General features: G+C 47.5%; 1 protein-coding gene across 1 annotated transcript in view; it reads right to left on the bottom strand.

The window, feature by feature from the left end:
• Positions 1-26,824, bottom strand: part of LOC105694410 (dachshund homolog 2) — a 150,827-nt gene that overhangs the window by 100,248 nt on the left and 23,755 nt on the right. The window contains exons 4-5 of the mRNA XM_023431732.1: positions 6,635-6,711; positions 4,287-4,457 (exon numbers count right to left, since the gene is read on the bottom strand). Coding sequence (XP_023287500.1) covers positions 4,287-4,457; positions 6,635-6,711 — 248 coding nt within the window. The remainder of the gene's footprint in view (positions 1-4,286; positions 4,458-6,634; positions 6,712-26,824) is intronic.

The following is a 26,824-nucleotide window of genomic DNA, read 5'->3' as shown; positions in this document are numbered from 1 at the left end:
ACCGCATAGGCAGGAGGCACGGGGATAACGTCCCGGGTACATCTCGGCGTAGGTCCCCGACGCACGCTGGGAAGACACGCCGCATCCCGCGAGTCCCGGATTTATATACGGCCGCGTGCGACCCGGGTCCATCTTCTTTTTTTTTTTCTCCATAGGGCCCAGTGCTGATTCCCCGCCTACCATTTCATTGCGCCTCGGCGCGCGATCGTTAATTCCGTTAATTAGCATTCGCCGGTTTTGCCAGCCCTCGTGGCTTACCACGTGCAAATCGTTCCAGGATCACCGCTGTCAACCACGGGGCCCAGTTTCGCGCCGAAGTCCTTGGACACCTCATCTCCGTCTCCGAGCTCCCCAAAAGACTAGAAGACTATTCCGCGAACATTAAGGACGCTCACCACTCCAGCGATTTTGCAGGGCCTCTAGCGCCTAATATCGAGCACCTTTTTCAGGATTTTCGAGTTTCTCGCGAGGAATTTGGGCATTTCTTAGCAACCGTTGCCGACTCTAGGCGGAGTGTCCAACTGGCGTGTGTGGGCGGCCGGGTGTCACACACGTTTCGGCGCCTAGTCCAGAGGTGTCTAGCCGTTGTGGGAGTCCTATACGTGCAAAATACGCACACATTTTTCGCCCGTTGCTAAACACTGCCCATTGTGCGTCGCGTCTCCTTCATCCGAGCGAAAAAGTACATTTTGGTTCCCTCCCACCGAATTCGATGCTCATGCCACCTACCGGTGGAAGTGATCGTCCCCACTTTGGTGGTGAACGCGGTTAAACGTTCCGTCATATGTTTCTGCCGATGAGGTCCCAACGAGGAGGTGAGTAGACGACCAGCTCCGAGTTCACCGGTGCCAGGGCCCGCGATCTGCGGGGTCCAGAAAACGACCGCTCAGAGGGGGCCCCTCTTATTCCTCTTTTCGATACTCTCTTTTCGTTACCGGTTCTCAACTCCGCGCGGGGGAAACAATATTCCACGGCGCGACCTAACGAACCTCGGGTGCTGCCCCCCCTGGTAATGGCAACCGCACTTACGGTAAACGACTTTCCGATCCACCCTTGACCCCTGCTCTCCCTCCGAAGGCCCCGGTGCCGCCCCTCGTTCCCGGGGCCCCCTATTCGAGAAAGGGAGCGGGGGGATGAACAGGCGTTTACATCCAAATAAAGCCACCACGCCTTGACCGCGTTAAAGATACGCTAATAGGTACTTCCCTCCCCCTTTGCCTCCCCCAATATCTACCCTGAAGCTGCACGTCTTGGACTTCGCGACCCCCGCCGACCCCTTCGCCTCTTACTGGGAATCATCACCTCGGCACCCCCCGTCCATCCCCCTCGCCGTAAGGCCCATTTACCCCAAAATGGGAGCCCGGCCCAACTATATTTTATAGTGCTCGTTAAAACCGAAGAAGCCGCGCCCCCCGTGACCATCTGATTTTTTTTATTTCCTCCAATTTCGACCCTTTAGGGCCCCATGGGCCCCTTGACAGGTTTGCCCGCGAAACTCGCGCGGGTAGGCGACATGCCCATGGGCCCACCGACGTCACCGTCGTGACGTCTCGTTGGGCCCTAATTGGCAGCCAATCTACGTGCCTGTGCGCGACAATGAGCGAATCGATTAGAAATCGATGCGATTAATGCTGCTTCGATGGGTCGAAGTGTGAGGCCGGGGCGCGAGATAACGGCCCGAGATGGTCCGGCTCCAGATCATATCTCGGGCCATCTTTCACTATTAAAATGAAACTAAATACAGGAGATGTGCCTCTAATGATCCGCCCGGGGCCCGACAGTGGTTCTCCACCCCTGGGGGGGACGCGGCGGGGAGACTCGGATGTAGAAATGATCCGAACAAGAAATCGGGATCCATCTGGGGACATTGATCGGGAGCGTTCATCGATTAATCCAACTATCCTCTGTTCTTGAGTCTACGATAGGATCCGATTAAATCATTGAAGCCCTCTTCATGAGAACTACATCGCAAGTTGGAAAGTCTGAAAAATGACTCGTGGTGCCATGGGGTATTTTGATCACGTCAAGATAATAAAAACTGATCTTGATCATTGTTATCTTAGTCACGACGTGGAAGAACGTTTAACCACGGCGTTACACGCAAACTAGATTGTTAACGCAATTTCAACTATAAATGATTTAGAGCACGAGGCAGATCATCTTGGTCGGATCATGATGTCTGAGTACCACTCGCATATTGCTTATGCGAGTCGACCGCTATGCATATTAATTACAAACATTGGTTAATATCCGTATCAGTCCTGGTTGTTGATTAAGCGAGTAATATTCGTGTGAGCTGATTAATGCGCGTATTACTCGCGCGGGTTGATGAACGCGCGCATTACTCGTGTGGGTTGGTATTAACGAGTATTATTAACGCGAATTGGTTAATGCGCGTATCACTCGCGCGAGTTCTTTGATACGCTTATCACCTGCACGAGTCGGTTAATGCGCGTATCGCTTGCGGGAGTTGTTTCAGGCGCTCATCGCTCGCGCAAATTAGTTAACGTGCGTATCACTCGCGAGTTTTTTGATACGCTTATCACCTGCACGAGTCGGTTAATGCGCGTATTACTCGCGCGAGTTGTTTGATACGCTTATCACCTGCACGAGTCGGTTAATGCGCGTATCGCTTGCGCGAGTTATTCGGTGCGCATATCTCTCGCGCGAATTAGTTAATCCGCGTCTCACCAGGGGAAATTAGTTAATGCGCGTCTCACCAGCGCGAATTAGTTAATGCGCGCCTCACAAGCGCAAATTAGTTAATGCGCGAGTTGTTTGATACGCTTATCACCAGCCCGAGTCGGTTAAGGTGAAGTGAAACGCGTCGAGGAACTTGATCAACGTCGATAAAGAAGATTTTTCTAAATGCCTACGTTGCCGACGTTCGTTTTTATATTGACAGCTGTGTCGAGTTATATTGGGTATTGTACCAAATGGCATACTCCACCTGTCGTTTTCGTACAATAAATATAAAAAAATCGAAGTAAAACTCCAGAAATCCTCTGGATTCATGCGTTCTGGGGCCCTAATTGACTGCAGAGGGACCCCCTGCGCCATCTATGATTTCCAGGTCAATTAAATTTTCACTCCGAGACCTCGTATTACCATCGTTTTGGCAAAGAAGCGCATACAACACTTTTTTTGCCTTTATCCCGTTCAAATGCGAGTTTATCGATTACCAGAGTGTTCTAAATCGTCGTAAAATTGTCCTGACCCTTTCGATTCTCATATCAGAGCATTCGATAATTGTATATCGATCGAAATATGAGAGTTCGTCGCCATTTTGGTTCTGGTCTGGGCTAAGTTAGAAAATATTTTCCAAAAATCCAAATTTTCAATGTGTCAGGACAATTCTTAGATGATCAGGAGTGATGTGTCAAAGTTTCGGACAGTTTGGTCCAATACCCTTAAAAAAAAGGGTTGTATTCGAATCGACTGATTTGAAGGGTGTTTCACTTCACCTTAATGCGCGTATCGTTTACGCGAGTTGTTCACATCGTTCGCGCGATTCGGCTAATCCGCGTATCCCTTGCGAATCCGCGGCGCGAGGCCAAAAGCAAGAGGTGCAGGTCCGAGAGGCGAGATAATCGCGTCATAGCAAGTCGCGCCGTTGTCATCCGCTGTCGTCTCCTATCGTCCCGGCGGCGTCGCCGGTACAGGTGGTGGGCACACATGACAACCGCTGAGAGAGCCAAGCCAGCCAGGCAAGGGAATCCTGGAACGTCGGTCCTCTCCCAGAGATGATCGATGAGGGGGTCCCCGACCCATCGGACTCGCCAACCGGGGAGGCCTCCTTCCCCAAAGGCGCGTCCACTTGGACCGATATAATTATTTCCATTTGCATATGCAACGCCGACCGGTCCGACTGTCCCGGATCGGATGGCAAGCCGCCGATTATCGAGCGGTCACCCTCGATCCGAGTCAACCGACCGGACGCGATTCGGACCGGTCAAACAAAGAGCCCGAAGGATCGGATTCCCCTCGATCGACGTCCTCTCCTTTTTCCAGGCGCTCCTTCTCCCCCCATCGGTCACCACTCGAAGAAACCGAGGAAATACGCCAGGCAAAGGGAACACACCAAATCGAACGACGCGGCTAAGTGGTCGATGATGGATCGCTGGATGGTCAGAACCGATCACTGGAGTGACCTAACTCTGGGATCTCACTAGGTCGGTCTGCCTATTGCCAGGAAATCGGGAACGAAAGGAAACTGGATCTGGGGTGGTATCCTTTTTCGTATGAAGGTAACGCCTGGCCATCACCAAGATGGGTCGCACACTAACCTTCGTCCTTCTCGTTGTCGTCCTCGAGGTCCTCGGAGAGGTTGTCGTCCTCTTCGTCCTCATCCTGCGAGCGATGCGACGCTTCTGCCTCGCTTCCGGAGTGCTCCCCTACGCTTCCGCTCCCCGCTGTCTTAGACAGGTTCAGGACCGGACTGTGACCATTGGAGGACCCTGCGAATGGAGAAACGTCGATGTGTAATGCTCGCAGATGAGATTCAAACGCAGGGGGCTCGGTGGGAAAAATTGGGGGCCCCCAAATTAGCCGGCAAAGGGAGAAACGCGAGAAAAAGGAACTGAGAAAGACAGAGGGCGCCAGCTGACACGGTGATGGATTTTATTTGCCTCGTGCCGTTCCCGGTTCGGACGCTGCGGACTGCCATCTTTCTCTCGCTCGCGTTTCCTCGCCGGTTGTTTCTCTTCAGGTCTCCCTCGCTCCCTCCTTCCTACCGTCCCACACCCTATTTGATATCCTAGCATTTTAATCCTGACGTGGATGGATTCTGTTTGGGCAGCGGTGACCGGCGCCCGAAGTGACGCATGGCCACCCACGCACGCGCGCACTCCGGAGGGTCCACCTCGACGAGGCGGGAAGATTGGGGTTGAAAATCCAGAGAGACTCGTGGAGAGCTGGGTGAACTAGTCAAAGGTACGGGAAATGATAACCGGAAGTTGTTTGCCCTCCTGGATTTGATATCATCACTTTCTATCTCAGCGCTGCTGTTCAATGCTGATGCCCTTGTTCCTTGCGCTACTTGTTGGGCCCTTCGGATAAATTACGATTTCTTTCCTGAAATCTTAAAGTTACGAGAAAATGTTTCGGACGAAAATTGTGAGGGATGGTACGGTGGAGAACTTTTGTTTCAGGAGTTTTTTGTTTATAGTGACCTGAGAAGAGATACGGCCCTAGTTTCGAGGAAGGAGGCGCGCAGTTAATACCCTAGACTGGTGGCCGGCAGAGTCGAATTCCGGATTCCCCATCAAATGGGCCTTACGCGTGTCCGAAGGACACTGAGAGTCCATCTCGACGTGGTATAAAGGGCTCGTCCAGACGGATTAAAATATTACGAGGAATCAGAAGGAAAGGAGACGATGCCGGAGAACGGGGCATCCGCGAAACCCGATATCGGACTTAATCTCCGGGGCCCTAAACGGGGCCCGAGGGCCGGTCCGTTCGCCGAGAAGCAACGGGCCGATCGAGAGGTTCACGAGTCCCAAAAGGACCGCGGCATCCCGAGGGACCCGAAAGTCCAGAAAGAGAGAAACGCGATTAGGAGCCTCCCCCGCGTTATGGGCTTAGGGCCCGGACCCCGATTAGGGATCTCGCGTTACACGAGTAAGTCCCGGTGACACGAGTCCCGCGAGTCCTGCTAAAGAGGGTAACGCTAGTCTCCATTCTGGATGGCCTGGGACTATCTTCAGCCCATCCAGATTTAACCCTTTAATACTCCACCCATCCAGTATGACACCAAACCGGTCTTTGGTCGCAAACTTCGCGAGCGTGCAAAAAGGGCCCATGAAACCGGACGTGGCTTATTATCGAAAAATCGTCGGGCGAAAGTCTAGTTGTCAAATGACTTTTCCGAAGATGACCGACAACAGTCAGAAAATCTAACGCCGGTAGATCATAACGTTTATGGCGAGTTGCGTTCTCCATTAGCTGCTGGTTGGGACGTGATGTCCTTTCCGTGTCCCTCCTTCAAGAATTCAGATTTTACTTGAAACTCCAAGAAGAAATTGTCATTGATAGGTTGCGAACTATTAGATTAATTTGTATAGAACGACAAGGAAGCTGGGGAGTCCAGTCTAGGAATCCGTCTCTTCAACCACTACCCTAAACACTGTCTGAAGGGAACCATCCATAACTTGGAGGAAGAGTTAACCTCGGTCAACCACAAAGTTCCTGTTCCATTACAGAAACTAGCGCAATCCAGCAATGCTCTAGTTAACGCCAAGGCAAACGATTAATCCACCATCGTTGGGGGACCACCTCCAGGACTCATCCCAGAGGCCATCCTAGGAAGTCCTACTCCTCCAGGTTACGTAACCTGACTTCATTAGGAAAAATTCTCGGTCAACCACAAAGTTCCTGTTCCATTACAGAAAATGGCGCAATCCAACAATGCTCTAGCTAACGCCAAGACAAACGATTAATCCACCATCGTTGGGGGACCACCTCCAGGACTCATCCTAGAGGCCATCCTAGGAAATTCTACTCTTCCAGGTTATGTAACCGCGCAACGCATCCCGAATTCATCGAACTTCAGCTTCTGGAAAGCTGGGGCCCGATGAAGTCGTCGGGAAAAATCCTCTCGTAGTCGAGAAGTCGCAGAAGCGAGCGGATGATTTACCGTTGTGAGAGCTGAGGTCCCGTGGTTTGTGGTCCAACGCCAGCGCCCTCTCCGTGTCGGTCCTCTCCTCCCTGAGCCTGGAACAGAGACGGGGACAACAATGAGGAAGGCTGCTCGTCTTCGATTCGTTCCTACGGGGTCGCGGGCCTCGCCCCCTGGGTATTAATTAAACGATTATACAGGACCGCGCGGAGGTGGATAAGTGATGGTCCGAGTCTTGCGCCGACGTCCGAGACCGGCGACGTCATTAATTCGTTATTGTTCCCCGGCGAGCGAATCGACGTCTTTGCTCCTTATTGAGATATCGCCGCTCCTCGGGCGCACTATAGATTGCCCTTTTCTCGCCTTAATAAGGCCCGATCGCGATAATTTCCGACGTTGCATCCAGGCAATTCGATACCCTCCGAGGTGCTGATCATGCTGGATCGGGAATTAATGCTAAATCGCCGCAATTGTTATTGGAATCTTGTCATTGGTTATCTTTGATTAAAGTTTGCGGAATTAAGTGCCCCTTTTGTTTGACTGATATTTCGACATTTCATCCGAGACAGTCGGATGGTATGTCACACCGCACACCAAAGACGTACACAACAAACGCGCATCGAATGGTTTGAAATGCGTTTAATGTTCCTATATTAGGCACATTTACGCACATCGTTCATTCGGTGGAAAGATGGAGCATGTTCTTTTTGTCGATCCGTGTGCAGAATCTATCGTGGGCATTCTGACCGACAAAATGTATAGTCTTGTACATCTTGTACAGGAGTTCATGAAGACTGATAGTAGGATGCTGCGGATGCCGTGTTACGTGCAGGCTGACATAACTCTTAAGGCCACAACCCAAACCCAAGCCCTTGCAATCGCGTTTCCCCAAATGTCTCGCATAATGACACTCATTACGGTACAAAACGCGAAACTTTTAATTTCGGCTCGCGGCCTTTACACTCCGGGACCATGAAGCTCAATCGTTAAAGCACCCCCTTTAAGGAGGGTGCGTCTCTGCTGGGCGTAAAAAAGTAAAATCTCGTCGTTCGGGGTGCAGCAAACAAATGAAAGTTCAATTTCTGCTTTTACGGGGACCTAACCGAAGGTTATCGCCTCCTATACGAGTTTCTCATTTGACGGTAAGAAAATAAAAGAAATTAGTGTTACGTGAAAAAGAAATTGATAAGAGGACTGGCCATGGATATCAATGATGATTATTAATGACCCTTAATAAACGAAGCTTCTTTGACATGCGTAACGACGACGCATGTGGTTAATGAACCCCTACGGACTGTAATTTCTTTCAATGTCATTTTCGACAAAGGGGGTGCGTCTCAGGCGATTAGGATTTGGACAGATCCTCCCTCTTCTTCCGACTTCTTTCCCCCTTTTTCCTCCACAAATTATCCTCAGGGGTGTGCTCTCCTTTTCGCACCTCGAATCGAACCACGGGCCATTACGTAAGTAAGAAGTTAATATCATTAAACATAATATCGAGCGCATCTGGGAGCGGTGGAGCACTTACCGCCCTCTTTCCACCCTCTTCTCGGCCTCTTTCCACCCTCGCCGCGGTCTCGCGCGGAATCGTACCCCTCGCGGACGCTCCCCGTAACTCGCCCCCTTCCGCGGTGCGCCTTAATTTTTTAATGAGAAAATGCTTTCAAAGAGCCGAAGAGAAATACCGTCTGCGCGCAATGAGTTACGACGGTCTTAAAGGGAACGGCGAAAACGCCTGCGGAAAACGTTACGACCCTCCGGAGGGTGCGGGAAGAGGGGTCGGGAAGTATTTATTGTACGGCCATTGGCTCTGGATGGACAAAAAAAAATATACATCTCTAATAAGAAATTAGTATAGTTTTAATATGCGAAATTTCATCTCCTTCCTTTACTCGATGATATAGTCTGAAGAGGTACTTCTAATGAGCGAATACATATATGCAATACATGTAATTCCCTTTTTTACGTTTAATTTGGATCTTTTATAATTCTTTGAGCTGACGCTTTGCTCTGATGAGGATCTAGAAGCCGAATTCGTGGAAGCCGTGCTTGGGGATAGTTTTGAGGGATGGAACGAATAAATATACATTTGCGGCACATGTAATGACACTTTTTTACATTTTATTCAGATCTTCTTTCATTATGTCAGCCGATATTTTACTCGAACAAAAATCACGCGTCGAATCCGCGGAACTCGCGTTTGTGATTCAGTCGGGGGTCGAAATTGACAAAAGTATATTCAACAGTTGTAATGTCACTTTTTCATCTTAAACTCCTCCCATTTTAATTTTTTCAGCCGATACTTTATCTCGAAGAAGAGATGTGTCGAATCCGCGGAAATCGCACTTGTGATTCGGTCAGGGGTCGAAATGTACAAATGTACGTTCAACACTTGTAATGTCACTTTTTCATCTTAAACTCCTCCTATTTTAACTTTTTCAGCCGATACTTTATCTCGAAGAAGAATTACACTCGAATCCGCGGAAATCGCACTTGTGATTCGGCCAGGGGTCGAAATGTACAAATGTACGTTCAAATGCATGGTCAACTCGTAATGACACTTTCTCACCCTAAACTCCTCCTATTTTAACTTTTTTAGGCGATACTTTTTCTCGAAGAAGAATTACGCGTCGAATCCGCGGAAATCGCGCTCGGGGGTCGAAATTGACAAATGTATGTTCAACACATGTAATGTCACTTTCTCACCTTAAACTCCTATTTTAATTTTTTAAGCCGATACTTTATCTCGAAGAAGAGTTACACTCGAATCCGCGGAAATCGCGCTCGGGGGTCGAAATTGACAAATGTATGTTCAACACTTGTAATGTCACTTTCTCACCTTAAACTCCTCCTATTTCAACTTTTTCAGCCGATACTTTATCTCGAAGAAGAGTTACGCGTCGAATCCGCGGAAATGGCGTTCGGGGGTAAGTCGGGGGTTGAATCGGGCCTGGCCAACAGGGCCGACACACCGCGACGCGGTAATAACCGACGCCGAGGAGGGATTATTAAATACGTAATTAGTCGAATATTACGCCGAGCACCCTCCCGATCCCCCGAGGGACCCTTGGGGGTGCGTCCGCGAGGTACACGACATGCGCGATACCCGCGCTTCGATGGAGTGGGAGGGTAAGGGGGCAATTTGTCTTTGTCGATAATGCCAATTATTATTTATTTAAAGGGCTCGCGCGAGATCGCAGGTGTCCAGGAATTAACGAGGGCCCTCGGGAAGGGCCCCGGGCCTGCCCTCTCGCTCGCTCCCACGCGATACCGATAAGCGGGCCCTAATCGCGAGAAGCGCGCGCCCGGGCCCACCTCCGCCTTTAATTTTGATTCGGTAATGACGGGCCCCGCGGGGGGCCCCGCGAGGAGCGACGGCCCCGAGCCGCGGGAGTTCATTAGACGTGGGCCCAAAAGGCCCAGCCGGGCCCAAAAGGCCCAAAAGGCCCGGCCGCGCAATTATCGGACGTTCCTTCGGCTAGGACCTGCCGCAATCGCAAATTACAAATTACCGTTCGTTATTTATAATCAACTCGTGAGGAATAGTGGTTTCAATTTGCATTTATAGGATTGTGATTTCGGCCGGGATTAATTGGGAGGAATTGCAGGAAGGGCCCGCAAAGGACCCCATGGGTCTGCTAATTGCGGCCCGTGATTTAGGGTCACTGAAAGAGAATACGTTTGTATAATTCCCAGGGACCGCTCGAAGATGATTAATTGAGGAAAATTGTAAAATTGCCCGGGTGGAGTGGAGGCTAAAAGGAGCTGAAGTGGGACCGGCATTTTTGGGGCCCCAGACTGGGTCAAGGCAGGGGAACAGAAAAGAAGATCTATGATTCGTTTAACCCAAAATCTCAAGGATTCTTAGATTTAGTTCGATCGACCAGTATAAGTGTCATCGGATGTCAAATCGAGAAATCGCAACTCCAAGTGATCCGCGGCGTCGAAAATCGCCGCCGGTTCCGAGGGTCGCTTCGGGGGTGGTTAGGAACGCGCGGGGTTGGGAATCAAACGCATCGTCCGCATAGCGCGATAATGACTGCGGCAATTGTAATATGACGGGGACAAAGGCATCCGCCGGTTTTCCGATAAATCGCTCGCGGGCCGCCGCCCCCGCGTGCCTATGTCTACGCGTGCGGCGGAAACAGACGCGGCCCAAAGGAACACGGGGGTTGCAAAGCGACACAGGGGCAGCACCCGAGCGCGTCCACCCCTTAGGACTCCTCGCCATTCGAGAAAAAAATGTCCCCTACCGATACATAATACACATACGTATATGCCTCAAAAACACAACAAACTAATTTAATAAAAGCAACCTTTAGTCCTGACCAATCCTCCCAGGGTAGGTCTAAGAAATTAGACGTCAAGGAGTCACGGGGGTTGATCCCAAACGGGACTCATCGTCTACGACAGAAAAACCATCCCTAGACCATGATGCGCATGCAAATCGGTGTTAAATTAATATAATAAATTAATTCAGAAGGAACTCAAAATCTGATCTTAAGGGGTTATATGTAGTTGTCATAGGCGAAATTCAAGAATTCTTTTTCATAACTAAAATGCAATTTTTCATCGAATCGAAACTATCATGACAAAAAATATTATATATTAAGTTCAGTAATTGTACCAATCACGCTCTGTTTTCGATTGAAAATGCATTTCAATTATGAAAAAGGAATGCTTGAATTAAGGGGATATGAAAGTGGCATCCGAAAGCTCAATCGTTCATAAAACATTTCTACGAACTGGGTGTCTCAAATCGTTTCATACTTTAAAACGTGAATATGGAGACCCTAAGGTAGGTCCTGACACTCGCGAAATTTCACTTTTTATAAATTATTTTTAAAATACCTATAAACAAATTTGAAAAGAATTTCAATTTCATGAGTTTCAGGACCCTCCTTATAGTCTTCCTATTCACGTTGTAAAGTTTCAAACTATTCGGTAAACCGAGTTGGGGGCAAAGTTTTATAAACAAAACCTCTTCGGCGCCACTTTCACATCACCTTAACTGATGAACCAGGAAAGGTCGAAGGAGTTGGATCCCAAGCGCGTCCACCTAGGAAGACATCAGGGGAAAGTCATCCCTATTGATGCAAACGAGTCTCGGATTAACACAGATAATTAATCGGAGGATGAGAAACATTATCTTTGTTCGTCTCAGCAGGATAAGTCGAAAAAGAAACTGGAGTCCAGGGATGGCATCAGACGAGAAGGCTCTGTTCAGGCATCGTCAGATCCCGGTACACAGGGGAAACTAAATACGACGAAGAGTCACTAGATTTTCCCGGTATTTACAGGGACGCGGAGAAAGTCGTTTCAACGTCACCCGAAGCGAAAGGGGTGCGTAACGAGGACTGGGAGGAAAAGAGGCTCCTCTGGGAGTCTTTCCAGGACCCCGTCTCCTAGCGGCGGCGTTGCGACGAATAATTACGAGCCATCGGCGATCGGGTTACCCGGGGCATCCCCGGCCCGTTTCCGGGGGAGGTTTCCGAGGAGGGCCCGCCGATAAATCATCCCCTCACGGCCGTGAGCCGGAGACTCCGAAACAGCAGCCGGCAATCGAGTCGCGATAGAATCGAATTACAGTCGAATAGGATATCCGAGTCAGGCGGCACAAAGGCCCTCCGACTCGGCTTCTCCGGGAAACGACCCCCGGCCTCCTTACAAATATTATCAAACATATCGCGGCCCCCGGGAACATTTATCAAACCCGAGGGGGCGGACAGCGCCTTCGGGAGGATTCAATCAGCGGATGCCCGACATTCCGGAGATTTCGATAAGACGGAATAAGGCGGCGGATTGATCCGCATCCCCTTGACCATTGGTTTACCAAGGGGTGGCATCAAGAGGGTGCAACTGAGAACGGACTTCCCTCCGTTGCACTTCTATTCTTCATATATAGATTCATTTCTAATGATCGAATTAATTATATATTCATTTTCAAACCTCTCGCCTCGTGCTTCTATCGGACCACAGGCAAAAGATATGAAGCTTTGTCCTACAAGAAATTCTATTGGTGCCGATCTATGATTGTAATCATATTGGTTATCATATTAGCGATTATCATTACGCTCGCTGCTGTTTTAAAAATATACCTTATCATTTGTCCTAACCACTCTCTGCGGTTTTTAAGGCAACTTCTTCTCCTTCATCATGTGATCTCAATTGTTTCTCGCATCATGAGATGTAACCGTTCATCCTCCTCTAGATTGCACACAATGCGGCTTAAATATTTTAGCTTCCGGCTTTTTATTGTTTGCACCGTCTCTGCACCTTTTTTAGGTCTTCCTAGACGTCTTCGTTCATGTTACAAATGTCAAGAAATTATTAGCGCTTGATTTTAGGATTTCAATGGGGCTTTTCTTTAGATCGATCAGTTCCTTTGAGGCCTGTCCAGGTAATGTAGACGTTGATTTGGACCAATACGAGCATATTGACACGAAGACGACCCGCTGGGAGGCTGCGAGGCACCCCGTGTGCTCCTTTTCCTCATCTTTCTTGCCGTCTCTCTCTTGGCATCACCCCTTGACTTTTGACTAATAGATCTCAGCAGCAGTCGTGACGCAATCGTACACAGGCTACCGTTGCTAACTTCGTATCAATCCGAAGAGGCATGCGCCCCCCGCCCTGTTTCCCCTACAACGAGGTGTGATAAATGATCGCAACCAGGCTAAGATTGAGATTAATTTTTCCCGCTTTATCTGCGGGGTTGTTCGGTCCTCCGAGTCGAGTAAATCGTTCCTTCGGCTTCCATACAACGCACTCCATTCACCGGTGTATTAACGCATCAGACATTCGCAATGACAGGTGTATCATTTTTCTCCCGACAGCGGTAATTGATATTTGAATCGCAAACGATGGGTCGCGTATCTCTTCTTTCAACGCATGATAAGGTACCATCAAGGAATATCACCATGTCAATCTTAATTTTATTCCCGATTAGTTGCGTTAAGATAGATTGACACTAACGTAAAGGGCGCGGAACTTGAGGAGAAGTTCCAAGATAGGAATCGGTTCCACCGATAATAATCGTACTAAATGTAATGGTTGCGAAACTCCATAGCTGGATTTAAGAGACGATGTCCGATTTTTGGATCACTTTCTATCCACCGTTAGATTTCAATTTCACTTATGACTATTGTCGTCATGAGAAGTCGATGTAAGTGAAAGATCGCGTGGATCCAATATTTCAGTATTGGGGAGAATTTCAAAGGGGAAGGTCCTTTTCCAAAAAGGCCTTCTGCCCCATCAAGGGGTGGAGGCGAGATAATTTCCAGATAAATCGATCCAGAAGCAAGATTAATATCTCAATTTACTTACAACTATTGTCGTCAAGAGAAGTGGATATAAATGTAAAGATCGCGTGGATCCAATATTTCGGTATTGGGGAGAATTTCAAAGGGGAAAATCCTTTTCCAAAAAGGCCTTCTGCCCCGTCAAGGGGTGGAGGCGCGATAATTTCCAGATAAATCGATCCAGAAGCAAGACATATCTCAATTTACTTACAACTATTGTCGTCAAGAGAAGTGGATATAAATGTAAAGATCGCGTGGATCCAATATTTCGGTATTGGGGAGAATTCCAAAGGGTGGAGGCGCGATAATATCCAGATAAATCGATCCAGAAACAATACTAATATCTCAATTTACTTACAACTATTGTCGTCATGAGAAGTCCATGTAAATGAAAGATTGCGTGGAACCAATATTTCGGTATTGGGGAGAATTTCAAAGGGGAAGGTCCTTTTCCAAAAAGGCCTTCCGCCCTGTCAAGGGGTGGAGGCGCGATAATTTCCAGATAAATCGATCCAGAAGCAAGACTAATATCTCGGTTAGGGTGAGCTTGCGTCTCAGGATCCCCTTCTACCCCTTGCTCGGAACGAGCGAACCAGCTAATTATGTATCCCCTGCGGGACCCCCGCAGACAGGAAATGAGACTCCCCGAGTTCTATCCCGTTCGGCGCGCACACACCCCGGCCTCGCTTAGGATACAGTCGGATTAACCCCGGCAAGATACGACGGCCCAGATAACCCGAGTTTATGTCCGTGGAGGACAGCGGTTTAATTAGATGACGGAGATTCGCCTAGAAATGTTGATTGAACTAAATTGTTTTCCGGAGTCCCGTGCGTAAGCGCGAGGACCTGCGGAGATCGCGCGCGATTCGCCTCCCGTAGACAATGCTGATAAGAACGGCTGATACGGACCAATATACCAGAGGGGCGAAACCCCCTCTTCGAGTTTAAATATTTCCAACCCCTCCTCTTGTCCTTTTCACAATTTCGGCAGTTTCAAGTTTAACTTCGAGCTAAAATCTCCCCAATTAATCATACATTAAATTTCGTTAAATAAAATGAGGCCATTTTGAATTTCCTGGTTCATGACTGGTTCTTACACTATTTCCGCTTTGATTATGGGACACGATGGTTAATCGCCGGTTAGGATTTTTTTTTCTTTTTTTTCATGGTTCTTTTATAGAATTTCGAGTTTCAGGTTAATTTGATTGAACATTTTTAACGGCGCAAAGATCGATGTAAAAATTATTCAGTTCCACTTTCAGGGCCGAAACGTTCCACATTGGGCCCGGTCGTCCCGTTCCGGGCGGAATTTACGTCCGGCGGGCGGCCGTTAATTTCGCGCGTTTCGCGCCCTCATTAACGCCGCGCCGCCCCGTAAGCCGCAAACTGATACGGCCTGCGTAAACGCCTGCGTTACGCAGCGAAGTTACCGCGGGGGAGGGGAAACTGGAGCTGAATTTCGAGTTCCCTCTGAAGCTACGCGTATCGACTGTGTCTATCTTCCAGTGAACTGGGGCAAGGACCAGATGAATCACGAACCGAATAACCCTACGGTTTTCGCCTATAAATTTGTTTAAAAAATTAAATATAAACTTATACTTTGGTATTAACGGTCAATAATCAAAGCGTTAATATCACTTTAGAGACAGGAAAAGTATATACGTGTGAAAGAAAAAATTTCCCTCGCGCACGTAAAAATGCTCGGGTCGACTGCGTTCCGCACCAAATATGTATCTCCCCCCGCTCGACTTTACGTTACTGGTTGGGAAAAACTTCCAAGTGGTAGATGCGAGTGTCTTCTGCGTATGAAAAATTGCGTAAACGCTTGCGTTACTGGAGCTGAATTTTGAGTTCCCTATGATGCTAGGCGCATCGACTGTCTATCTTCCGGTGAAAATGGGGCAAGGCGCTAATGAATCACAACACGAATAAAACGACGCTTTTTGTCCATAAATTGGTTTAAGAAAATTAAGAATGAACTTAGACATTGATATTAAAGTATATACGTGTGAAAAAAAAAATTTCAGTTGCGCACGTAAAGACATTCGGGTCGACTGAGTTCCGCACCAAATATGTATCTACGCGCGCTCGACTTTACGTTACTGGCTGGTAAAAGCTTCCAAGTAGTGGATGCGAGTATTCTTCTGCGTATAAAAAATTCAGAATTTCAGGTGAAAGTGGCCGGCTCCCTTTTTAGCGAGCTGGGGGGTCGAAGAGGGATAGACCGGACTCTCCTCGCAGATAAGGGTGGAAATCGCGTCTCGCCCCGTAGAAAGCATTTTTCAATTCGGCGAAACTTTACGATACGGATCACCCCGAGCTCGCCCGCTGCGAAGAAACATTTGTACATAAATCTGAAAATTATGACCTCGGTCCTACCCCCGAGAGCGGGGCATATGCCTGCCAACGCGTAACGGGAAGATAACCGAGCCACCCCTAACGCGTCCGCGCACCCTCGCAGGCCGCGGCGCATCCGCTTGCGGATTCCGCACCGCGGATCACGCATTTGCTTAAAAACGCGGACCCCCAGGGAGCATCCCTCTGCGGGGGATAAATCAGAATCAGCCAATAATAAAAATCACTTTCCAGCATTGTGGCGACGGCGCCGGGCCCATTGGATGATTCGATTAAGGGCTATCGATGGTCGTTACGGGGGTGAGGCCAGGAGAGACCAGAGAGGACAGGGTGGCGGTTTAGGGCTGGCGGAAAAGCTTATCGCGGTCGAGGATGGAGCGTGATCTCAGGGGGTAGCTCGGCCGCGGATCCACCCCAATTCCATTCCCCTGTGGATTTTTTTATATTGCCCTTCCCTCCCTCTCGCCAGGATCCGAGAACGGGGAAGGGTGTTCCTTTCGCGCTTTTCAGCCCTCCGCCGAGGTTCGCTACCCTTAAGTCGCAGCCCTCCGACCCTCCCTTACTTGTCAACCCTCCAACGACTTTAGCCTCCCGGGCCCTCGGAGTGACGAGTCGAACTTAGCTTCGTACATAATGCTGAAAGGAAGTTGGGGGTTGTCCTCGAAAAATGGAGACACCCTAGAAGTTGACGTTGAAAATATTTAACCCTCCCCCTCATCGTACCATTAATATTTTGTGCAATTTATTAAAAGAGCGGCGAAATTGTTTTTATATGTTCGGAAGGTGTGAATAGTCAAAATTGGGATTTTGGAAGAGCTACCCCCTTCGAATTAGTGGCTTTTGTTGATGGGACTTTTGGGGAAGATCTCGAGAATTTAAGCTCGACGTGGTATCGATCGAACCAGCGGTATGCGCATGCATATAAATAATTCCATTCCGATTTACCCCTTTCGGCATCGCGGCCCCCGGGTGCCGGGGGCGGTTTGGGGGTGGTTGGGATCAGGGTGGAGGGTCGAACGACGATAAGTCTCTGCGTTTTCGATCTCCCTCCTGCTCGGCGAACGCCTGGATGCTCAGCCGCCAGGCAAAACGCAAATAAACTCGTGATTCCACCCTCAACCCCAAGACCACCCCCGTAACAAGCCTCGAGTGTAGATTGAAGAAAAATATGCCCACTGGCTTGCGAAGAGACTTTTCGGCCGCTGTTGCGGAGACATCTTATAACATTTCTTTTTAAGTCAGCCGCAGAGACAACTAGGGGGTGGTTTTCTGCGACAACCCCAAAAGGATCCAATTTGTCCCCTATCCACACGTTTTGCACCCCTCAAAAAATATATTTCTATGAATTATGTGGAATTGAAATACTTTTGCGTTGTTTCAGGGGCAAATTATTTATCTCACCCCCATGAAAGTTTTAGTTCCAGGATTTTTGGACGATAGGGAAACCACCCCATCGATGTGGGGTTCACGTGAGACTCGGAATCGGTCAAATCCAGATTTTCCCAAGAACCGTCACAACCTCACATGCAACCCTCCACCCGAAGGGGTGGAACCGGAGTCGCTCGCCCTCGTAGGGGGTGCGTGCGCGGGTACACGCGTAAAAAGCCTCTTATCGCGTTTGAGCAAGAATAGGATTCGCCGACGCTTCCGAAAGCCATAACCGAAACGGTAACTGCCACCCCTGCGACTGATCGAACTTATTCTTTTCGTTCGGCGATCAACCCCCGTTCCGATCGGCGCCCGATCGGGTCTGAGTTCTTCGATAATATTTGTGGATGCGCGGAAGGGTGGCGGTACGGGGTGGGAGTGCTATTTTTCTGGAAAATTGAATAGTCAAAATTGAATACACCTAACCCACCCCCGGAGTCTCGGGACACTTCGGGGGTGAAAAACGCTGCCGAAGCGAGGGTTGGCTCGGGGTAAACCCGGCGGAAATCTCTTCGATTTACTCGATTTATCGCTAGATAAACTTAAATATCTTTTAATTAACAGTTAAGAATATGTACAGGGAAATGATATGTACGTGTCAGAATTTTCCTTTCCATTTTTGGTAATTCGTTCCTTTGGGACGTTTAAATGGATTCTTTTTCTTTATATCGCGTTCCCGAAAATCGCGGATAGATAGGAAAAACGGGAAGAGGGAAAGAGAGGGTGCTGACAACCCTTCGTTGCACACCTTGGAGCGGTCTCATCAACCTCCGGTTAATTTCTAACCCTTCCTTTTGGCTCGGGGGCGGCCGAGGTGAGAGTCGGTGTACGGAGTATATTAAGCGACACTCGGAATTACAAATAACAAATTGCTATTTGATTCCCCGCCGGCTCTCACACGGGGAGCAGAGTCGAGGGGGCGCAATTTATCATTAGGGCCGACAATTTGGTGACGGCCTCCATTTCTCGCCGCTTCGAGAGGCCGCGAGGGGTGGCTCCACCCCCGAATTCACCCAGAGGGACCAAGAGCCGAATGAGAGGCCTCGAATCGACCTTTTTTCACCGAAAATGCGGAGGGAAATTTTTCAACCAACGATTCAATGCCGGACGGTCATACTTAAGGGATGAAAAATGTGAGTTATTAATTACGAAGGAATAGAAAAAAATCATTACATCGTTCCCCGATTCGAACGAAATTTTAGTAATAATTTCGTTTCTTAACAAAATCGTTAGCCGAAATAAAAAAGAAATGTTTCATTTTAAGTTTATCCTTGGAGTAGGATATATGGACAAATTAATGGGGTGGGGGATAAAATTCAGTCTTTATAGCGTGAAATAGAAAACATCTAAATATCGACGCTTGATCCGAAATAAACGTTACTAATGATTTCATTTCGTAATACTAATAGAAAATGTGTGGTTATTATTGTATTTCTTCAAGGGGTGAAATGTAAAAACTGGCCAGACAATATGGGAGGGTGGAAAAAATTATTAATTACCAAAGATAAGAAAGATCGATTCTTGATCGGAGACAAAATTTCAATATTTAAAAATTTCATTTCATAATGATAATTGGAAATGTTTAGTTATTATAGCATTATCCGAGGGGTGGAACGTACGGATGAAGAAGAGGGGTGAAAAAGTTCAGTATATCGATTCTTGATCCGAGACAAAATTTCAAAATTTCATTTCATAATGATAATTGGAAATGTTTAGTTATTATAGCATTATCCGCGGGGTGGAACGTAAGGATGAAGAAGAGGGGTGAAATAGTTCAGTATATCGATTCTTGATCGGAGACAAAATTTCAAAATTTCAAAATTTCATTTCATAATGATAATTGGAAATGTTTAGTTATTATAGCATTATCCGAGGGGTGAGACGTACGGATAGAGAAGAGGGGCGGATGTATGGCCGAAGGCGCATCCCCGGAGTCGTATTGATCGGTGACTTTAAAATTCAAAGAGACCGACAATAGCTCCCCTTCCCGCCCCTTCGCCGCGATATCATATTCCGTTCCTTTCGTTTCATTGTCTGGTAAAGCCTGCGCTAATAATAAAAGATTGCTACCCCGTATAAGCCGCATGTCGGCGCCGAGAGAGAAGGAAAAATCGAGCCCGGAGCCGGGCCGAAGGGGATGGCAGAAGTCTTCTTTACGAACTTTGGTACTACGTCATCTCGACAACTTTCCATCCCGCGGGAAACTTACGAAATCTCCGAATTTCATATTCCGGACACGGGGGTTGTTATTTCCGCCGCGGTGGAATAATTACGAGTATTTAAGCTGCGTATTGTACGTCAAATTTGTATCCGCGAAGAGAATAAAAGGAATACCGAATATTTCCGGATAAGAGGCACGAACCATCCCTAAACAAGCCAATTAATTCATATCTTGTTGCGCTGAAAATATTAATAGCTCAAGATTTGACGTTACGATCATATGTCGCGATTTTTAATGGAAACTCCGGAAATTCGATATTTTAGAAATAAATGTTACGTGAAATTGAAAGTGAATTGGAATAATTAAATTCTTTGTTTAGGTATTAAAATATAGGTTGATTTTTTAATAATAATCAAGGGAGGATGGTTGTTGCATTCGATTTATACAAGGGGTGTGAACATGTCGTCGAACGGTCAAATATGGCGGATACAAGGGCGACCAGTGGACGGGGATGACGTGATTCTCCCGACAATACATCCCGTACAAATGATGCGAGTTATGTTGAAACGGGAAGAGAGCTCGCAACAATGGCGATCGTATTAAATCATAAATATACACGAGAGGGAGAGACAGAGGAGCGATGTAATTGAAATCTATGGAATCCGCCGGGGCTCCTTTCTTCCACCCTTATGGTCCGCTTTCCGAATATCCAAGATGGCGGCCGAACCTCGCCTTCGCGATTAAAGCGAACGAGACCGAAACAATTAATTAATAAATACAACACGTACATTTTAAAGAAAATAACAAACGATTTATACATGAATTTCAAAGTAGATATAACTCGAAAAATACGGCAAGGGAAGGAATAAAACCGTACACAAAAGAAGTAAAAAACGATCCCCTTCCTTTGTGCAGCGAGAAGCAAGATGGCGACTGCCAAATGTATAATACATGAAAAACAGCAAATCCCGGAGAGCCTTCAGAAAAAAAAAGGAATAAAATGGAAACGCTGACTCATTTTGTCGCTTATGAATCACTAAGGCTCATTTTGGAGCGACACTCAAAATGGCGCCCAAGGGGGTGTAATATATATTAAAAAGCGGATACCGGAGACAGATCCGGCAAGCGGATCGTGCGAACTCGGAGAATTGGGGAGAAAATGTGAACCCTTCGTGAAAAGTGAAGAAAGGGACTCCGATAAAGGATGTGTAAATCGAGAAAATTGCCGATTCATTTTTTGATCCTAATCGCGGGGACCTATTGTTGCGTCCCTTATTGTGCAGCGTCCACTGGAAAGGGTGGGAAAAGTGGAGCAGAAAGAACTTCGACTTGGATTTATTTCAATTATATCCGTTATCGATATGCCAAAGGCAGACAATGAAATAATTATGTGTCTGGATGATTTTCGGGGATTGTTTTAAAGAATAAAAATAAAGTTACTAATTTTATTTGAAGTTCTGTGCTTATTAAGGAGGGGTGGGTTTATCGGGGAGTCATCGATTCCGAACCCACCCCATTTCCATGACAAGGGGTGCATGACAGAAGGCGTCCCTTCACCCCTTCTCCGCCTGATAATTAGCGAATTCTTTCCAGGTCGTGGGGGAAAATTAAACGAACTTTTCCGGCGACCCCGCGACGAGTCGAAACCACGCACGGCTTCAACCCTTTCGCGCGTTTCCACCCCCTGTGCAGTGACAGGCACCTCGCGAGAGGCGCCCACCTGAGCTGAAATTAAACGTTTAGAGAGACCCGAAATGAAATATTTAGCGATCCGTCGGTCTGCCCCGCAACCCCTGGGATTTCACCGCCACCCCGCGGCGCCTTTGTGAGGGACGACATCCAACCCCCGGACGCGAAATGCGCTCCTCCACCTCTGCGGAGCGCTGCATTGGGATGTCGGGTGCAGGGTGACATTCGATGTCTTTTATTCCCCGATCGACCGATTTGCAATTGCTCGATCAACCCCGAATTTCCGACAACAACGAGTTATCAGTTGATTCTGACAAAAGTCCAACTCGATGAGACCGATTCTTATCAGCTGATGCGATGTGTCGTTTGATACGAAGGGGGTAGGGGGATCGCTATAAGAAATACAAAAAAATGCGTTTCTAAAGTTTTAGAAACATGGTTCCTCTTCATATTTGATTATATCGTGTATTGTGATTTTCGTGACGTTCGATGTAATGTTTCTTAACATTGTATTTCGTTGTTTGAATATACATGATATTGAAATAAAACATTCGGTTTAGAAAAACTCGCCCTCTGTTTATCGCCACGAAGGGGCGCCGGAGGGGAAGGACCACCTCGGGGGTAGTTTGAAAAAGGAAGTCGCGAGTCACTCCACTCGCGCGACTTCGCGCGAGTGCTCGCGCTAGCACGACCGATCCATCTAATCGCGAGCATTCGTTCAATGGAGCCGATTGAAACGTCTCGGGGTTTGAATGGCGGCTAAAAAGAACTACATTAGCCAGAAGCGAAGGGTTGCCGCGGGAACGAGACCATTCGGGGTGGTTTACAGGGCTAGGGAGTACAAAAAGAAATCACCGGGGGATGATTTCGAGAAATAGAGCTCCTCTCGCCTTTACCTTTCATCTTCCTCGCAGGAGGAAGCGTCGTTTTCCGAACGCCGGGGGTGCGGAACCGCAGGGGTGTAAGAAAAATTCACCCTCCTCGCGACGCGCGGCTTATCTTTATTTAGTGTAACCACGCGTTCTCGCCGGGGAGTACCTTAAAAACTTAGTCTAATAAAACCCCAAGCCATTTGTCAAGTGATCGCGCACCCCCGCCGCCCCTCCTGGGTGCCGTTACGAAATATGTAAAACACATCCACCCGACGACACGGTCGCTTGACTAAACCTCCCCCCGACGACATCTAAAATAATAAAACTCGCCTCCGTCATTTGTCAAGCCTCCTGGAGACGTCTAAGAGTCGGCCCCGCGCTCTTGCTCCCGTAATTTCGCCATGGCAGCTGTGCCCCGTGCTATGGGGTAAATGCAAGCCCGTCCTTTCGTTTACGGATATTGCCGCTTAGCTGCGACCATCCCGAGTCGTTTTTTCAAAGGAACTTATTAATCCATTTATGTGAATCTACTTATATATTGAACGAGGTTTGTCTTCGTTCGTCACGCTTCGTGTTCTAAATTTTGACTTTCAGGAAAATGCATTGAATTTTCTATTTATGAAATTGTGGTTTCGTTTACGGGTATTGATACTGAGCTACGACCATCCCGAGTCGTTTTTTCAAAGGAACTTATTAATCCATTTATGTGAATCTACTTACACGCTTCGTGTTCTAAATTTTGACTTTCAGGAAAATGCATTGAATTTTCTATTTATGAAATTGTGGTTTCGTTTACGGGTATTGATACTGAGCTGCGACCATCCCGAGTCGTTTTTCCAAAGGAACTTATTAATCCATTAATGCAAATCTACCTAGATATTGAACGAGGTTTGTCTTCGTCACGTTTCGTATTCTAAATTTTGTCTTTCTGGAAAATGCATTGAATTTTCTATTTATGAAATTTCCCCATTTAAAATTCCATACTTCTAGAAAATACATTGAATTTCTCATTTCTACAACAGGACTCACCTTAAACTGTATCTTTTCAAACCGAATTCACGCATGGATACAGCACTGTTAAATAACCTACATTCATAATATATTTTGCAATTTTAAACTAAATCATACACGTATTTTTAAATGTTCCTTGAACGAAACGAGATGAACGATGGTATATCTATTAACTACGTTCAATATACAAATACGTCTGATTCTGACGTTAAGAATCCGCATCATTAAGGGAAGTTATAAATACATTGTAAAAAATTGAACGGTAAACGAGTACAATACAGAAATCTTTCATTTCTAATTTTAAGCTCAGAAAACGACACAAAACTGAGGACGCCGAAGAACCAAAATGGCGGCCCGGCGTGGTCTGCACCCCGAGATAAAAGAATCGGAAGGACGAATCCAGGAATACTTAAACAGAAGTATTCCCAGCCCAACCATTCTACATCATCAGAAATCCTAACAAAACATTCCAGAGATCATTCCCTCATCCCACGTGATACCTAAATTATGAACCTAAAATCCGACGCACCCACAGCTACCACCCCAAAGTGAAGCAACAGGCCCACGCGTTATATAACGAGAAGTCCTTGAAAGGAGCAGTAAATCCTGCAGGACTCTTAATTTCGGCCCGATTAGCGAAAACCGGGCAACTTCTGTCAGCTCTTCGCCGTTCTCCACTAGTTCTCCACGCATGCGCCGTGGTGATGATCACCCACACCAAAGTAGGAACGATTAGCGAGCCGTCTAGGGGGTTGGACGGGAGAAGAAAAAGAGGAGCGTCGTTCGTAATTCCCCAATTCCCATTCCTCGGAAAGGAACCAGGAATCGATTCCGAAGGACGAGGCGGCCGGGCGAGTTCTTTATGCGACCGCCGAGAGGCGGTGTAATCCCCGTCTGGATATCGCGCAGACGATAATAAAATAATATATATCGGCCGATATACCGGGTGGCAATAATCTAGCAAAACAAATGTGCCAGACGACTTTTATGAAAGGGTCCTGGACGGTTCCTCCGGGTGCCGGCGAGCGCCCTCTCGCGCGCGCGGTGCTAAAAAATAAAATCCTAACCCTTCGGCAAGGACGAGCGGGAGAGGTGGAGTGAGTCGACGGAATAAAACGTTAAATACGAGCGCTGAACACCGGGGGCCGCCAATAAAATCCTCGTAAACTATTCCCTCGAATGTAATGCACCTGCTCGGCCCTGTTATCCGCGCACGAGCGAGGATGTCTCCTGTAGATGTCCCATGGACGTCCTGTAGATGTCCCATGGATGTCCTGGGGATTAGCGCGCTTCCTTGTCTCTTGGGACCGGTTCGTTTGGTTTTGCTTATTGCACCTGCTATTTGTCTTAATAAGACCTAGAAAGTGCTCGAAGGGGAATAATTTAGTTGATTGGTGCGAGGATAGTCACCAGTTTCTCTTTGGGGCTCATGTGTTTTGGATAAATAAGCGTTTGTCCAGTCTTCGAGAATCGGACCTGCATCAGTTTCGTGAAGAATATGCTTCGTTCTAGTTTCCCCTAGGATTATATTTTTAAGCGACGTTGTTCTCGGGTAAGTATCGTGGATGTTGATTGAATGTTTAAGGGACGTATATCATGTGTTCTGTGGATTCTTCCCTGGTTTTTTTATATAATTGATCCCATTGGTAGTTAAGGGCCTTGCTAAGACGTGTTCCTCATATCTCGTCCTTTTGACGCTTTATGAAATACCTCGAGAAAGTTTCCATAATTTTCGGAAATTCCATGGCCTGAATCTTAACACGAGAACTACCGGCGGACTTTCTTTGGCTGTGGTGGGCCATTTAGAACCAGTGATTTTACAGGGCTTGGTAGTTTTTGTGTTAACCAGGAAGAGAAAAGACGTCCTTTGTCGATAAGAATTCCTCAGGTCCCATAGACGTCCTTTAAACGCCTCGTGAATGTCCCGCGAAAGTTTTCATAATTTTCTGTCACTACCCGCAATATATCCAGTACCTGTCTAAGTATTAACATAGAAGAGAAAATCCAACCGACGACCACAAATGTCACTCACGTCCAAAGGACGTCCTTTAAAGTCCTGGCGAATACCCCGCAAATTTTTCTGTCATTTTCTGCCATCGCATGCAATGAATCTAGTGTCTAACTGTTAACAAGGAAGAGGAAAGACATTCCACGCCTAGAAGAGCTCCTTAAACGTCCCGTCGATGTTCCGCAAATTTTTCCATCATTTTCTCCTCTTACGTGCAGTAAATCTAACACCTAACAAGTGTTGTACAAGAGTACCTCAAGTCCCATGCGGGTATCTAAAAACGTCGCTTAAGGTGATGTGAATGCGGCATCTGAAGGGTTAATCGTTCATGAAACTTTTTTCTCAACTAGGTACCGAATAATTTGAAAGTTTACCACGCAATTATGAACGCCCTAAAGGAAGGTTCTGACACCCATGAAAATTCTTTTCGGTTTAACCATAAGGAATTATTTTCACTTCTCGTATGAAATTTCATGGACGTCTTTCCAAGGGCCTCCATATCCACGTTGAAAAATGTGAAACAATTCGGTAGACCCAGTTTAGAGAAAAGTTTCATACGAACATCTCCTGGACGTCTCGTGAACATCTCATGGACGTCCCATGAACATCTCATGGACGTCTCGCGAATATCTGATGGACGTCCCTCATGGACGTCTCGCGAATATCTGATGGACGTCCCATGAACATCTCATGGATGTCTCGCGAACATCTCATGGACGTCCCGCGAACATCTCATGGGATGTCTCGCGAATATCTGATGGACGTCCCGCGAACATCTCATGGACGTCCCATGAACATCTCATGGACGTCTCGCGAATATCTGATGGACGTCCCGCGAACATCTCGTGAATGTCTCGCTAACATCTGATGGACGCCTCGCAAACATCTCATGGACGTCCCATGGACATCTCATGGACGTCCTGCGAAAATCTCATGGACGTCCCGCGAACATCTCATGGATGTCCCGCGAACATCTCATGGACGTCCCGCGAACATCTCATGGACGTCCCATGAACATCTCATGGACGTCCTGCGAAAATCTCATGGACGTCCCGCGAACATCTCATGGATGTCTCGCGAATATCTGATGGACGTCTCGCGAATATCTGATGGACGTCTCGCGAACATCTCATGGACGTCCCGCGAACATCTCATGGACGTCCGTGAACATCTCGTGAATGTCTCGCTAACATCTGATGGACGTCTCGCGAACATCTCATGGACGTCCCGTGGACATCTTTTGGACGTCCCACGACGATCTCGCGAGCGAACACTCGTCTCACGGTCGATGAAACGAATTTACGTCGGTGACGACAAATGGTTTTTAGCCTCGGAGTCAGCCCTCGGCCGCTCTAGGAACGCGGGAGTGCGCCGGCAGATGCGCCA

Source organism: Orussus abietinus, unplaced genomic scaffold, assembly GCF_000612105.2.
Source record: "Orussus abietinus isolate OABI.00-Male unplaced genomic scaffold, Oabi_2.0 scaffold165, whole genome shotgun sequence".
Lineage (NCBI taxonomy): Eukaryota > Metazoa > Arthropoda > Insecta > Hymenoptera > Orussidae > Orussus > Orussus abietinus.
This window is presented reverse-complemented; position numbering and strand designations above follow the sequence as displayed.